We start from the raw sequence: 17,107 nt of genomic DNA, 5'->3' as shown, positions 1-17,107 counted from the left end.
ATCTATGTTGAATGTAGCTAGCTCTTTTAGCTTGCAGATGAATTCAAGATAGCTTGAAATTCTTTGCTAGTGTAAGCATCCTGAGAGACAACAATTTGAGATAAGGCTTTAAATAATAGCTTACTGGTGATAGCTATGGTACTCACCATTGTATTCTCTATAATAAGGTGGGTTGGTCTTCTCTGGCAGAGAGGCGTAATAAACATTGGTATTTGTTTATATATAAAGCCCTCGTTGGAAAGCTACCACCCTACATTTCAATGTTGTTGGACTGGAACCTTGGACCCTATCAAACTCGCTCAAATGACTTGCTTATGCTTAAGGTCCCCCAAGCACGGTCTAAATTTGGACAATCAGCCTTTTATTTTAGTGCTCCAAATTCCTGGAATGATCTTCAACACACACTAAAAACCAATACTCTACTAACCTATGGACAATTTAAAACCATGATCACAAACCTCCCTGCCTCAATGTGTAACTGTTTTAATTGATTTTCTTTATTGTCATCTATGTCTTGTCCTATTTATTTAATACTTTGAACTTGTTTGTAACTCGACATCATTGTAAATGAGGGCAACCTCAATGGTTATTCGAGTTTAAATAAAGGTTTGAAATGAAATGAAATGAAATAATAATAATGAAGAAACATGACTCTATTTAAATATATAGAAATATATAGAAAATCCTCCAACTGTGTGCTTATGTTCTTGTAACATTATGCTGAGCTAAAAGTAAGAGTAGCCTAAGGTCAAAATATCAAAATAAGGTTGATGTTAACATAATTTGTTGTGGGCATCGGGAGGAAGATGCGCCTTTACATTTTGTATTATAATAACAAAATTTGTAGACTGTTTAATTAATTTAATGCTGTTTAATTATCTTCTAAATGTGTTTACATAAGCATGCGTTCCTGTGTACATATAATATTTATATTCAAATTATATTTATTTTAACAGAAAATGGACATTGTTGTCAAGGGGGGCGTGGTGTTTTAATTTCTTGGTAAGACACTATTTCCACCTCACATCAATCTGTGATTTCATCTGTCTGATAGGCCTACTACACCTAACATATAGGATTGTCTTTTTCTCAACTATTTTTTTCAGCTCAAAACAGAGCTAGAAATATATTTCATTAACGTAAGACTGGGTGAGGCTTAGTGAAGATCAGTGTTTGTGCATCGTACCTCTAACAGGTGTACTGCTCCCTCATGCTCTTGCTCAGCTTGAACCTGAGCCTGCGGAGAACACACAGAAACACACAGTGACAGCTGACACAGTGATCAGAGTCCATGAGGCAGAATAGATAGCATGTAGCTGACATACTGTCAACCCAATAGCCTGGCAGAGGCTCACTGGTTGATCAGAGCACCGGTACTCGAAGAGACGCCTAGCTGTGATGGCACAGTGCTGATGAACAGAAAGTGATTTATTTTGGGGTGTGTCAGTGTCTGCATAGTAGCCTGTGGTAAAAGTAGTGGGACAGCTGGATGAAAATGGCTCTTTTTATGTACTCAAATATGCAACCTGATACTTTTGGTATTGACTGTTCCCCTCTGCAGTGCAAGCCTCTTTTTAGGTGTAATGGTACGCTCAGTAGTCGATTTGTACAAAAATTTCAGGGGGGATGGTGGGGTCTTATGGGGACAAACAATTTGATAGTGGCGAAGACAGCATGGAGGGTGGGGGACCAGCTGTATACCATTCTGTTTATATTGTAACAGCACAAAGATAATTCTACACTCAAAAGACACGCATGTTACGGATGTTAGGTATCAGATACTCCTGCCATTGCCCTTAACCAAGGCACTGGCCTCAGAATTGGAGTTGGTCCCTGGGCACTGCATTGTGGCTGCCCACTGCTCCTAAGTAGTTAGGATGGGTCAAAGGCAGAGGACAACTTAACGTAACTTAACGTTATTGCTCTATGTTATTACAGGATGCTTCACATCGATGAATCCTCTAATGTCAGCCTCAGTTTGGCTCTGTTAAACAGATCAGTGCATGTATTCAGAAGTTACAGGAAGGAGACTTTTTAAATGACTATATTCAGTTTAACTCAAAGATAACATATGATAGGCTGCACCACTGCAAATTTTTTAGCTGAAGCTGATATTTAGGTACAGTTAATCAAACAACAATAGATAGCTACATATTCCTTCACTCTCCTTGCCCTGCTAGGTAGCAATAGTTACACTAGGTTATAGTAATTTCAGTTACAACGATGGCTCATGTGAAAATGACAATATTTCCGTCTGTTTACTAGTTAAATTCACCTGAACATTTTGCTTTATCACTCACATTGGGCTGAAAATAGTTTCACAACACAACCTGTCAGCTCCGCGGCTCAAATTGAACGGTCTGTACCTGTCATTTGATTGTGTGTTTGTTTAACGTGGCCCAGCTTCCCGGTTGGGTGGAGTTTTCCGTTTTTAAGCATTGTGATTGGCCCGAAGGTCCAAACACTGCCCAGCCGGCAAACTATGGTGTTTAAACGAAATGAACCAGTTGTTTAAACGCTCTGTTTATTTTTTCAGAACTGGAACACGCGTTCTTCGTCAAATTCACTCTCGGAACGCTGTTCTGATGCTTTTTTCCTCTGTGAAAAGATCAAAAAGTCAAAAAATATTCCCGACCGGTCCACAGTTAGAGCGGCCCGATGTCCCGATGGCCAGTTCATCCCTGAATGCAGGTGCGTGTTCCCCCCCCCACCCTCGGATTTGCTGAAAACTCCAGATGCGCTATATTCTCTAAAATGATTAAATATCAATAATAAATGGCTTACACATTTCTTGATTAGGCTAAATGATATCTTAGTGCCATGAAGAGGGATGAAATGGTGGATGGCAGTTTTACAAAGTGGATGGTTTTTGACAATTGTTATTTCAAGGGGGATGGCATCCCCTCGCATCCCCCCTCAAATCGACTACTGATTCTCTGCTCACAGACACCCAAAAATAACTCCATGGAAAGGAGATTGTTGTTACATCTATGCTTAACAATCATTTTATGTCTGTATGTGTACAATGTAAAGATGAGAAAGTTTTGCTGTCAACGCTAGCAAATTATTAGCAAGGAAGGCTATTGCTGCTATCAATTTTTCTATATGCAATCCATAATAATTTGTCTTTTTCCAGTTGTTAACCTCTAGATGTGATGTTTTCTGGATGACTATAGTGGCTTTCTTTTTGAACAGAACACAAACACCAGTGCAAAGATACACAGATGCAGGTACAGACAGACAGACAGACAGACAGAAAGGCCTCCTCACATCTCTCTGGAGGGCTGGGAAACAGTGACTAAGCAGCCCTTTTAGTCCCCCATCCATCCCACCCCATCCCATCCCACCTCACAATACTCCGACTGATATCCATATCAGAGCCTGTGTAGTCTAATCCAGTGGGTATTTTAAGAATATTTACATATCAGTCATTTGAATAAGAGGATTTTGATTAGGCTTTTTGCAAAGCTTTTATCTATAAACAATGAAGAATTAATAATGGTGCAACACTACAACGATACAGCTAACAAATTGTTTAAATCCAGGTGATTGTCCAATTAGAATTTAATACAATCTAGATTGTATTGAATTTAGATTTAAATGATTGAGTTTTAGATATATGGGCTGTAGTCTCTGTGGTCTCTTTAGTTAAACATGCCACTGACCCAAAACTGCCCTCTCTTGACGTTTTGAGTATAATGATCATAGGGGCGACTTTAGGTCATGATGAGCAATCTTATGACTTCATTTTGATCTTGCAAGCATTCCACTTTTTTGACACCAATCCAGGTCAGACTTGATAAAATATGAAAATGTCTCCAATATTTTAAATACCTTGGTTGCTGATTTAACATCTCAGACACTTCATCAGCCTCAGAAGTATCAAAATCACTTGTAATTTAAGAAGTCTTAGTCCCTTGAGTTTTTGCATGTATTTAACTACTTTCTAAGCAAAGTAAAAACAAACACACATACCAGTCCTAAAAATGTGCCAGACAGAAAACAAAATACAGAACAAAAGTAATGTCTGCACATTGAAAGCTGCTCCCAAGGTGTATAAATTTATCAACACCTAGATTTCCAGGGTAGTGCTTTTCATCAGACAATCAAACATTATGAAAAGCACTGACTTGAAACTGCAATGCTCACAAAATGTGATGATTTTTGTGGGTATTCAGGGTCTTTACATTTTCACGTACACTTGTAGTTTATGACAGTGATTCAGCACAAAATGGCTACCGAACAAAAAGATGAGGAGCCGTGGCATGAATGCTCCTATCAAGGGAAGAATGACACAGGGCTCATATGTCAGAAACATGGGTATTATCCTTTAAATTACCTATTTTTATCTTTGCTTTTATCTATGTGGTCGTACCCTTTGCAGTTGATTGATCTCCTTCTGCTTGGTGTGAAGGGCCACCAAGGCTTGTTCATGCTCTATCTGCAGCTGCTGCTTCAGCTCTGCAGCCTCGTGCATATGCTGCGGAGAGAGAGAGAGAGAGACAGGATGTGGTTATGATCAAGAATGGAATTTAAAAGTTTTGGACAGTATCCCAGTAGAACTATTTAGCCACAATCTCCAATAAACTCTATTGAGGGTGGCAGATTTGCTTAGACTTGGAGAGTCCGACCAGTAATCAAAAGGTTGCTGTTGCAATCGCCTGGCACTGACAGGAGGGTGTTTTCCCTGCTGTGGGATGGCTACCACACTACCAAAGTGCCCTTGATCAAGGCACTGGCCCTGTCTGAAGAAATGCATGTGTATGTGCATCAAGGAGGTTAAAGTGGAAAGTCAAGTACCACTTAACAGTGTAGACATTTTTCTGCTTCCTCTTCTTCTCCTGGACTACAAAGTCTGACTTGTGAGGACGAGTTTGTGCTATTCTCTACTAGCCACAAGCTAATGCGCCCGTACAATTTCCATCTGTACTTACAGGATTATCAAAATATGATCAAAGCAAAAGTGCGGTTCCACCAGCTCTAAAGTTATAAAACCAACATTCAGAAGAAAGTCGCAGAGTATGTATTCTGCCGCCTCTCAGATTACACCAATTAAACCATGGTCACACACTTCAAAACAATATAAAATGAGTTTGAGACTTGGTTTAAACAGTTCCCCTTTAACTACCCAAGTGGTGTCAAAGCCTGTAGGGTAACTGTTGAGTAAATGTAGTAAGAAGAGTGTTATACTCTATGAGCTAGTTACAGTATATCTATCATTTGTATATCATGTCTAACCTGCACTCCAAACTGCTGCAGACTCAATTCCACTCATTGATTCTTGCAAGCCGTCACACATGGTCACCCACACTGAACCCAAAATCTACCCCTTCCCAAATTAGCCGAGTCATGACTATATAGTATCCGTCCACAGAGTTAAGACCAGCTGCCACATCTTGCAGAAACAGAGTTAAGGCCATAAGATGTTTCTCAGGGCTTAAGAAGAAAAGGCAGCTTAGAAAGCTCTGACATTCATCATTTTCTCTCTGTGTTCTCTCTCCCTCAGAGAGAAGAAAAGCCTCTTTACCTCCCGGAGTGGCTTCGAGGTGTCCTGAGCAGGCAGTCACTGCTTTGCATAATCAGGGAGGAGCTTTAAGCTGCAGAGGACTCAGAAGACTGGGCTGGGTGAGAGGCTGTCACTGGAGCCTTACTGAAAACTTTTTTTTTTAACCCTTGTATATTCAGGGAAGATTTGCCAAGCACACCTTCTTTTTCAGCAACACCCTGTTTTCATAGACATTCACACATGAGCGCTGCCCAATACAAGCATTATAGGTCGTTTTCACACTTGGTGTGTTCGCCTGAGTCTGAACCCGAGTTTGATTGTTCCCAAGCCCCCCGGCATCGCTGGTCTGTTTTCACACTGTTATAATACTGCCGAACCACGGTACGATTCGTCATCAATGTGAGTCTGTCTGATGCACTTTATCGATGAAAATGCCAAAAATGGAGAACAATGTGCGCCTCATGTTCTCTTCAGACTAAAACACCAGTGTGAAAGCCCTCTTACTGTCCGCCACTGTGCAGCTCCACTGGAGCAGCTGGATTTTGAGTGCCTTGCTCAAGGACACCTTGACGATTAAGAGAAGTGGGGTGTTACTTAACTCACTTCCCCCAACCAGATTCAGGGGATTCAAACCAGCAAACTTCCTTACACAAGCTATCTACTATTGGGGAGGTAGAGTGCGGGGGAAATGTTACATAAAGTGATGAAAAAGGTCTGTTTGTGTGGTACACGGTAAAGACAGAGAGCGGTGTAAATGGAACTTTGGGACAGGTGAAGTTCATAGCCTCGTTGGATGGATAATTTTGTTGCTATTCTCATCATTATTATCATCATTGTTGTCATTATCATAGTCACCTTCATTGTCAGTTGTGACAAGCCACTTCATTCTAGGACAACTCTATATTTGTAATTTGTGGATGACCTGTGGTTGATTGCCCTGTACACCGGATGCTAGGAAGGCTCATTGAGATTAGATGTGTCGGTACTAGAGAAGAAATGTGACAAGGAGCATCTAGTTACATCACTTTTAACTAAGATTGACTATTACCATATTTTAGAAGCTTCAAATGAAGAACCCTATTTGAACAGTTCAAAAGTCTGTTTCTTTTTTTTCTGTTGTTTGTTTTTCATGTTCTGCTTCCTCTCTCTCTCTGCGTTCTCCACCCACACCCCCCTCTGTAATTTTCTGTAACACATAGTCTCCCTGTCCACATAATCAATACACAATGAGAAAGTGACAAACCTTTCTTTTCTGTATTAGGGAGTGGGTCAATTTTTCTCAGATGGGTACATTTCTCTCTCAAATATCCCTACAAACAGACAATCGATAGGAGATGCAGGGAGGCAAGGATTTGTAATGAGAGTGCGTTTCACAGTGCAATGAGACTGTGTCTGATTACTATTGGCAGACCAGAACATAATGAAAAAGAGTCCCTCTATGAAACCGATGACACTTCACCTCATGAGTTACATCACTTTCTTCTAAACTTTTCTTAGAAAACAAACACATTAAATGGGGATGGGAATGTTTCCAAACGCAGCAGGGAAAAGTCTGTTTGAAAAGTATTCCAGTTCTGATGAATGGGAGTGAGGATGGCGGGAATGAGCGAGGGTGGGAGAGATGCTGGGATAGTGAGAAAAGATGGACAGATAGGGTGTGATGACTGAACAGGAAATGAGGACAAAGGGTTCAGACTCCAGTTGTATTTGCAAATAATTCTTAGCATTTGCTTTATCTTGTACAGAGTTTGACATGGGGGGTTTACCACCTCAGGACAAGTCAGATAATCTCAGATCACAGAAAAGTTGATTGTCTAAACTTTCTGTTAGTATTTGCATTGTCCTGGGTGGCATACCCAAACCACCTGGTCGCACGAAGCAAACCATAAAAGCTATTTACAAATATTATTTTATTTATTTTATAGTATTTTATTATCATTATGGGCAAAGATGAATGTTCTTAAAATGAACTGCATACCAAAGATGAGTTATCTCCATCAATCTCTCCCTGTTCATATCTCAGTGAAGTATTTCAAATATTTTGATCAAACATGCAACAACTTGGGAAGCGTCCATGGATGCACTTGGACAAACTCCAACTTCCAGTGGACAAAGGGGGTCTTGGTCTCCCTAAGCTACTGTTTTATCCTCATGCTTTCAGCCTGAGACATATCGCCCAGTGGTTGCTTCAGCCACAGAGAGCTCCCTCATGATTTGACGTGATGTGTGCCACCCTCTTTAATGTCTAATGTCTAAATGTCACCACACATGAGATCCCATCCAGTCATATCCAACTTACAGGATACATGGAAGAAATTATCCCAGATTTATAATATGAATCCCTATCTAAACTTCGATTCAAGTGAATGGCCTAAAGCTGTGCATGAAGCTCCCTTTCTGTGGAAGTTGTGGGTGGCGGGAGGAATCAGGTTTGCTGAATTCCTTCAATAAGCTAGTCCAAGAGTTTAGTCTTCCCAGGTCTAGTATGTAGCAATACTTACACTTGAAGCGCTCAGGGGGTTCTGGCTTCTCCAAGAACATTTTGAATTGCTCTCTGACATCATTAAGATATTTGGAGCTGGCCATGCGGCCTCTCTCTATTACCCCAAGATCTTTTGCCAGGCCACTAAAACTTCCACAGCACTGAAGATGATTTAGGAGAAAGAGATAAAGTTGTCATTTAGTGAGAAAGAATGGGACAGGATCTGTAAAACTTGAGGAAATTGTCAAAGGATATAAAAATAAGACTTATTCAGTTTAAAATATCTAATCAGTTCTACTGGATGCCAGCTTGGTTATATAGGCTGGGACTCAGAGACATACCAGTCTGTTGGAGACATTTTATTTTTCCCTTTTATGTATTTATAGTTTTTTTTTTTTTTTTTTTGCTTTTTATCTTTTTATTTTATTTACTTTCTTTTCTTTTCGCTGGTTTAAATGTTTTATATCCTGGATACGGTATGCATCCTACTGTATGTACGATTGTTCAAAAACTGAAACCTCAATAAACATTCAATAAAAAAATAAAAAAATACTATTTTGTCCTTCTGGAATGGATATATGATGTAGGAATGAAATGATAAATGCACAGAGCGAAGGTTGTAGCTATAAACAGAGGAAGAAATGGGGGAATGGGAGAAGTGGATAGGTGGGAAAAAAAGAAAAGTTTCAAGTAATGTTTGTATTGAGTGAGTGGAAAGTTGGGTGGGAGCATAGATAAATGTAAGGATGGAGGGTAAAATCTCACCTTCAGAACCTGTTCCAGGTTCTCCACTTTGTCTTGGAGTTGACTCCTCTCTTGTTGGGCCACGTCTCTCTCCTGGCTCACGACAACAAACGTCTGTCTCAGTTGGTCATAGTCTGATCGCACCTGCATCGGGAATGCAGAGAAGGATGCAGGGTGCAAGAGAAAGAGGACGGTTAGCAACATGGAGATGAAAGATAGAGAGACAGTGGCAAAGGCAAACCAGAGCAAAATCAGGGTGAAACACGTCCATTCCCCTTTTCTATTCCTTGCAGAGTTGCAGAATTTACCCACTTGTTTTGTAGTTTTTTCCGGTGAAAAACATGCATAAAAATTGTATGAGCTTTGTTCTTGCACTATTTTGTAATTTTATGAATAGAGGCTGTTTCTTTTTTTTTTCTTGGTTGGAGGGTTGATTGGGAGTTCACAGTCTGGAGAGAAATTAATCAGCACATTTCCATCTAGCCTTTATGAGAGAGAGCTGCTGACTTGAGTGTTCTGCCTCTCATTTCTTCATCAATCAGTGGCCTTGAGGTACGCTGGTTCCTCTGGAGTTGGCCATATGAAAAAGAGGCCTCACAGGATCTATCAAAACCATTCCTCAGCCACACACCAATCTTCTCGTTAATTAACGTGACAGATGGAATTTATGATTGGAGCTGCACCGTCAGAGGTCCAGCCCCATCTAAAAGTACATGATGTGGGACATGTTGCATAATATCTGCTTTATAGACATGACTTGAGCCCCTGTCCTGTAGTGTATTGTAGTGTAAAACATTTTTTTAGTCCACATTTAATCTATATTTCCATGTTGGCCCATACATAAAGGTCAATTAAGGGCCTTTCTGAGTTCAGTGACCACTTTTTGTAGAGCAAAGCAGACTAGTATCAGACACCATGGCTAATATCAAATGTACAAATGTACCTGTACAAATACAGGTACACATATACCAACACACACACACACACACATGCACACGACTGCCTCTGTATCACCCCTGAAGATTCCAGCCACTTTTTCACCCAGCATTGACCAGTGTGTCTCTGTAACTTTCCATCTGCCATATAACAAGACTCATTAATTTCCTTCTGTTGTTTTTTTTTTTCTTCATTAAAGAGAATGGGCAGTTCACTTCCCTTAGAGGTTTTTTTTAGCTGAGACAGTTGCAAACTGATTAGGAGACAGAGCAGGGAAAGTAGTAGAGACATCTTTGAGAGCTATCTTATATCCACTATGGAGAGAAGCACCTCTGATGTGGCAGAGGGGGAGGGAGGGAGGGGGAAGTGTCCGCTCCTTCACTGTTATTTGCAGAGTCACTACATTCTCTCTAACACTGACAATCCAGAGCCAGCAAAACTAACTCCTCTGTGATCAGTTTCTCTAATCACTCCACCACCTCCTTGTTCTCTGTATCTCTCTCTCTCTGTCTCTTTCTCTTAAGTTCACTCTCTTTCATTCTCTCATTGTCTCTCTGTGCAGTGTCCAATACCTTTGCCTGTATCTTTGCCACGGTTGTCCATACAAGCCAACCGCATTTGTTCATATATCTGATGTGACTGGGCACAGTTTTGCCCCACTTTCTTTTCATCTCTGTGCCCACCTTGTCGGAGGACAGATGGCATCTTTTTGTGTGGCATGGTGTAGCGTGGCGTGGAGCAAAAGCTCCGAGCTGTGTCCCTGGACACGTGTCAAATCTGGCCCCCGTGAAAGTGACTATTAGCACCAGAGTAGCTAATCGCCTACCATCACAGACGGTCACTGTCTCTCCGTCTGTGTCTGTGTGTGTATGCATGCACGTGTGTATGCTGGAGTGGGAGAGTCAGGCTGGCTGGGCTGGTAAAGACAGACAGGCAGCGCTCATACAGAGAGAGGAAGGGGAGAAGGAGTAATGGTGTAAGTGTCAGACAGTCTTTTAAGGTCATGCCAGACAACACCATAGTATACTGTACACTGTATACATAATGTACACATTCTACATTAATACAACATGTATTTAAGACACATTAATGCTACATGCATTAATACATTACATTACATTACATTATGTTATTAAGCAGACGCTTTTGTCCAAAGCGACTTACAATAATAATGCCACATGTATGCATCCTCTGTGCTTAAATATGAATTGTGTTTGAAGAGGAATTGAATATAAGTCAAGAAGCAATATCTCGAGCACACATGATACACAATAAACTCTTTACTTAATTTGTATTATTACAATACCCAATAAGGCAATTAGTGTATTGATTTGTAGGAGGTGGATCACAGATTCCAACATAAGACTGATGATAAGCCATCTATAAGACATAGTTTAGTTTAGATCTAGGCCCTACATCACTGTTACTGCAAAATAAAGTATGTCTTACATTGACCATTGATCATTGTGTGTGTATGTCCTTGCAGTACATGCTTGTGTGCTGCGTGTGTGTGAGTGTCATACCTGGTCATACTTGGATGCCTTCAGGTTGTGGTTGATCAACTCAAAGTTGAGACGATTTTTCTCTTGCAAGGCAGCATGGAGCTTTGTTTTCTGTGGAAAGTAAAGAAAGAGTGGCAGGGATGGGGAGAGAGAGAAAGACAGAGTGTGAAAAAGAGAAAGAGAAGTTAGTATGTCCTTATATTACAATATATTAATATTATCCTCTTCCCCGTTGTAAAGTCTTATGTGCCTGAATGCATCATGTATGCAAGCCACACTGCGTAACTCCATCTTAAAACTGTTATATAAGCGACAGATGAAAGACTCAGGTTAGTGCCGATCCCTCCCTCTGTCTGCGCGTGCGTGTGTGTGTGTGTGAGTCTGTGTGTGTGTGTGTGTGTGTGTGTGTGTGTGTGTCTGTCTGTGTATTTGTGTGGCTAAGCTTTTCTCTAAGATGCTGTCTGGAGGACAAAACCCACAGCTGCATACTGTCACCCTCCATTTGGTGTGTGGCATTAGGAATGGAGGGAGAGAGATGAAGGGGGCAAAGGAGGAAGAAAGGGACGAGGAGAGAGAGGAACGGGGGGTCGAAGGACGGAAGCGAGGATGGAGGGATGGTTGGAAGAAAGAGGAATAGGAGGTGGGAAAGAGAGGGATGGAGGGAGAAAAGAACATATTCACAGGGACAGGAATGAAATGAGGAGAGGGAAGGATGGAGCAAGGGAGTGGCAGTTTGACATGTCAATTCAAGGATAAATCAGCAAATGACTGAAGAGTCATGATGACCAATGAGAGCTGCACAGTCTGTTAGAAAACTAGCTAACTCAAGATAAAATGAGGCTGTGTATCGAGTGACTGAATTAAAAAGAGGTATGCATTTCCTTCCTTCATTCTTCTCTGCCTAGATTCACATTCAGAAGTTGTCGTGCTGCTAGTGCTGCAGGTACTCAAGCATTACATAATTACGCCAGACTCAAACTAGGGCAATGCTTCCCTCCTATCATAGCTCTAAGTATTCAAGAGTGATTTCTCTGCACTCTGCGACTGGTCATATCCTGGCATGTAACATCACTCCATGCTGGTGCAGAGTTTTCGCTGTTAATTGACATGCTCAGCATCCAAACCACACTATAGCATGTGCATAAAGTAGCCTTATATTCCAGTTTTCTCACAGTTTTCCCTTTGTCATGCTGTACATCACTGTACTCGCCAGAAAATGAATTGCGGTGGGCTATTCACAGAAATCTAATCACCAATCTATAATAAAATATGGCATTGGCTCACTTCAACTTTGGCTTTAAACAAAAAGCAATCTGGTGTTGTAGTCAAACACAGAGTTTATTTGAAGCCTGGTAGGTGTAAGATCAAATTGGGTTCGCAAATTATTGAGAAGAAATGGTGGCTTCAAGACCTGAAGGGGATTTTGTTCAACAGGTGTTTTTGATAATAAAATATTGCCTCCCAAAGCAAAATAGTTTATTAATAGTCTCAAAAACATGATTTAATTAGGTTGTATTAGCATATAACCTGCAAAATTAGCTTTGGTTTTGAAGATAAATTATTTTGAAAATGCAGGTTCCTGAGAGAAAGATTGAAAACCGCTACAATAAAGGTCCAGATACATGGGGAAATGGTGAGACTGTAGATGGAAAATATTGCCTTTGGTGGGGATGCAGCTTTGAAAAGTGTTTGGAGATTTGCACTGGTGAGTTCGTGAACCAGGAACTCACTGGTTTGAGTTCCCAGACAGGCAGGGGAAATGAATGAGTAACAAAGCACCTGGCAGCTGTCATGTATGTATATTACTATGCATGTGAAGCAGGTTGATGCAGAAAAACAGTATGTGTGCTTTCCCTGCATGAATAAAGACTTAATAAAAACATAATGAGTTACAGGAAACAAAGCGTAATGAAAAAATACTATTGATCGTAACTGGTGCCATTATTATCCATCTATATTGCTTTGAAACGTTTCTTGTGTATTGTGATCTTATTTATTAGCTACAATAACTTTAGTTCCAGCCAAGCAATCTGATTGGCCAAAGATGTGGTCCAACTCTGCTGATAATTCCCATAAACCACAGCTGCTCGACACCACTCAGCTGCACTCTGTACCTTGTCACATCACAATTAAGTACACTAATACTCACAATAAAGATGCCATCTTGAGTATTACTGCTACACTACACTCAAGCAAATGAGAAGCTCCAGCTTTGTATGCCAGCTTCTGCACAACAAAAGTGTAAAAGTGTATTTGTGGCATGGCAAAGCTTTACCATCAAATTATCAGCACAAATGGAGAAACTCAATAAACCCTAGGCTTACACACTGAGAGTCATGTGGTGTCTATGTGTATGCTTGTGTCTGAGAGAGAGTGAGAAAGATTGAGGAAGAGAGACAGAGAGAGACAGAGAGAGAGAGAGAGAGAGAGGTCAGGTATGCCACTGTCTTCATGTGCAGACAGAGAGAAAGACACAGTGAGAGAGACATAATCATACAGACAGACAGCAGACAGTAAGACAGTAAAAGTCCACTTGCTGCTCTTATTGTATAATACTGTCGCCACATCACGTCTCTGCAGACTGTAGTGCGGTGCAGTCAGTGAACCACACCTAGCTAAAGTAGCAGCCATTAGCAATCAGGAACGCTCCCCCTCCTCTGGCTTTGACCGCTAAATCCTGAAGACACGGCACATCATTAGATGGCAGCTACAGCCTTCATCTGCCCTGATACCCCAGGACAGGACATGGCCTTACAGTTAACACCATGAGGATGGGAAGTGGGGCGAGGCATGTAAAGATAATTGGAATGAAAGAGTGAGGGAGGTGAAGAAATGTAATGGGGGGGGGGAGAGAAGGGGATTGATGAAGAGAGATAGGAGATGAGAGAGAAGGGAGTCAAAAAATCTGAGTTTGCGAGAGGTTGAAGTTCAGTTATGAAAGAAAGAAAGAAAGAAAGAAAGACAGAAAGAAAGAAAGAAGAGTGACCTTTTTAAAGCTTGACTCTCAGAGCTTCTCTTTTATGGGCTTTAGGAGTGACGTCTCCTTCTCCGCCTCCTCCCACCTCCAGTGAATCACACATTCACAGCTCTGCTTTACACTCTGTAACATCCTGTAAACACAGCCCCATACTGCACAGCCAGGGGACACAAACACTCCTCTGTGCCAATTTAACACTTCGATATGCACAAATAAACAAAAAAATAGTCTGGTTCCAAAATATAACGGATAGGATAATGAGGCCTCCTCTTAAGGAAAAAGCAACTAAATAAGGGATTAATAGGACTCCAAGGACATCTGTGCAGAATCACGCTTGAGTGAAAGCGTGGCATGTGTGTGTGTGTGCATGTGTGTGTGTGTTTGTGAGTGTGTTTTGGGGGGGTGGTGATGTAAGTGGGTCTGTCTAGGATCTGTGTGTGCTTGTGAGATCTGAGATCCATATGTGCGTGCTGGGAGAGTGGACAGGCTAGGGGGAGAGACCTCAACACCACTAATGACTAATTCACTCTGACAACTTCTTTCGTCTTTCCTCTCCTATCCACACACACACACACACACACACACACATGCACACACACACTTATGCATGTGCTTCCCCCTTCCATCACCACCATCATTATCACTCCCCCCCCGAAACCCACTAATTTAGCTTCTGGCCCTGAATCTGCTCTGTCTGCTGTGGCCAGCCGCTCAGTAAACCAGCACTTACCCAGTCCCACAGTCTACTGTGTGACCTCTATGTTTCACTTCATATCATTGTCTGTATCAGGATAATAAATACAATTGTTTGACTAGTATCAGTTAGTATCTTTGTCTGTATAAGCAAAGTAATCATCTTACAATAACAGCGATTTCTCATATGGGTTTGAAGTAAATATAAATTGAAACTCTTGTGCAACTGGATAAACTTGATGAAACTTTCCGGGAAAAATACAGTGGCTGTGAACGGCTGCGAGGCTTGAACCAATCACAATCTTAATCAGTTATGTTGGTTTGTTGGTACAAGCTGTATCACTTATGTTGGTTTATCCTTAACAGTTTTATCAGTGGCACCACATCACCAGGTGGATGTGTGTCTGTTTGATTATTTTCTCTATACATCTGTGCAGCAGCCTGAAGAGTGGAGCCCAATCTAACCATGTGTTGTGGTACATGTGTTGAACATTATGACAAGGAGGATTCCCTGATTACATTGTTTTTGTGCAGTTTGTCTCCGTGCCATGCCTTTTAACAGTGAATGTTCCTTTGTCATTTGTTTTAGCCCCCACCCTCTGTGCACCTCAGGCGGATTTACTTCAAAAATGTCTTTTTTTAGTTACCATCTGACAAGTGTTTCTGATCATCTTATAAAGAGGACGGGGGTTAGGACTGAGCTTTATCAGCCCGCGTATCAAGTAGCATTTGAGAGCAAACCCGAGCAAATGTAGCAAAGCCCAGAACAATGAGATGCTAATGCTTCAACAAACACTCCACAGCAGGACACAGTGTGATCAGAATCTCCTCAGCCAGTATCAGTACGTAAACCAGAGAGACCTAATTTAAACAACATAGGGATTGGGAACTTAAACTTTTCTACCTAGGATGCAAATGGAGGGAAATTTAGTCTCACTCTGGGACCAAGGATTATCAAAACCATGTGGACACCAAACAGATGATGGCTTATCGTGAGCTTAGAATTATAAGGTTCTATCTGCCTTCAGGATAGTTCTGAGATATTGAGCTTCAAAGTTTTCAGCATCCATCGAGTTAAATGGAGATGGGTCCTTTTGTTTTAGAAATTACAGACTCAAAAATCATTATTTTCAAAAAATAACACCACACAAATGTCAACAGGCACAGAACCTTATAATACCAAGGTCACGTTATGACCTATTTTGGATGCCAACATGTAGTTTAAGAAACCCTAGTCTAAAGTAATTTGTATCTCTTTTCCTCTTTCAGTGTCTTTGTAAAGTTAGAAAAGCAGGTATGAAACAGGGGTATTCAACCGTGGAGTGTATGCAGTTTCTCATTCCAACCAAACACTACAGCAGGTGATTTCACTGATTAGTTCCTCCTCTCTGGTTGAAGCCGTGCTAATCAGTGAAATCACCTGCTGTAGTGTTTGGTTGGAACGAACACCTGCATACACTCGGCCCTCCATGGCACACGGCTGAATACGCCTGGTATAAAAAAAACCTCTTTCTTAACCAGTTAGGATGGGTTACAATACGGTAATACTTTATTGTCCTACTTCTCAGAAATGTGTTTACAATCTAAGCAGTTCTGTTCCAAATATTCAACTGACTTGTATGTTGTAGTAGTCTTCATTAGTTGCTGTTTTACCATCACAATGCACAGTATCGATCTGACTATGCTGACGTCATTGCCACACCAAGTTATTTGTTCCATCTGACTATGACTGCTCAGCTCAAAACCCAGCAGGGGCCCAGTTGTACCATGAATAACACAATCACGACATACTAGATTTAGGCAACGCCTCTGGCATTTTTGTAATATCATGCGTCACTGCATCAGCATCAATGTCTGTGAAAAGCTGCAGCCTCATGCTTTCTGTCATGTGGACTCTATCCACTCCGGTCCAAACCAGACTCATTCAAGCGAGAGGATCTGGTAAGTTGCTTTGATTTGGCTGACGAGGAGTCAGTATATGGAAAGATTCATTTTGTTCCAATCATTTCCCCCCATTGACTTCTGATCACTTGATGGTGAGGAGTTCAGCAGTTATGCATGAAAGAGCGATGGTGAATGCATGTGTGTTTCCTTGAGATGTCGCAATCATGCAAACTCTCACTTTTTACCGGTTATATTGCAAACAACAATTTGGCATTTTATAATTGCTCTTACATAGGGGGGAATTATTTGGAAAAACTGAAATGTTGCCTCTTGTAAACCAGCAGAAGGCACATGAACAGAATCTTGGAATTGGTTAATTGAGA

General features: G+C 41.1%; 1 protein-coding gene across 1 annotated transcript in view; it reads right to left on the bottom strand.

Moving 5' to 3' along the window:
- Positions 1–17,107, bottom strand: part of rimbp2a (RIMS binding protein 2a) — a 77,839-nt gene that overhangs the window by 26,646 nt on the left and 34,086 nt on the right. The window contains 4 exon segments of the mRNA XM_071536484.1: positions 1,187–1,237; positions 4,376–4,480; positions 8,754–8,876; positions 11,192–11,281. Coding sequence (XP_071392585.1) covers positions 1,187–1,237; positions 4,376–4,480; positions 8,754–8,876; positions 11,192–11,281 — 369 coding nt within the window.

This window comes from Centroberyx affinis, unplaced genomic scaffold, assembly GCF_046629955.1.
Source record: "Centroberyx affinis isolate AG114_WGS23_722 - 3 ecotype Tasmania unplaced genomic scaffold, CSIRO-AGI_Caff_v1 ptg002878l_1, whole genome shotgun sequence".
Taxonomy (NCBI): Eukaryota; Metazoa; Chordata; class Actinopteri; order Beryciformes; family Berycidae; genus Centroberyx; species Centroberyx affinis.
Note: the sequence above shows the minus strand (reverse complement) of the source record. Positions and strands in the feature narration are given on the sequence as shown.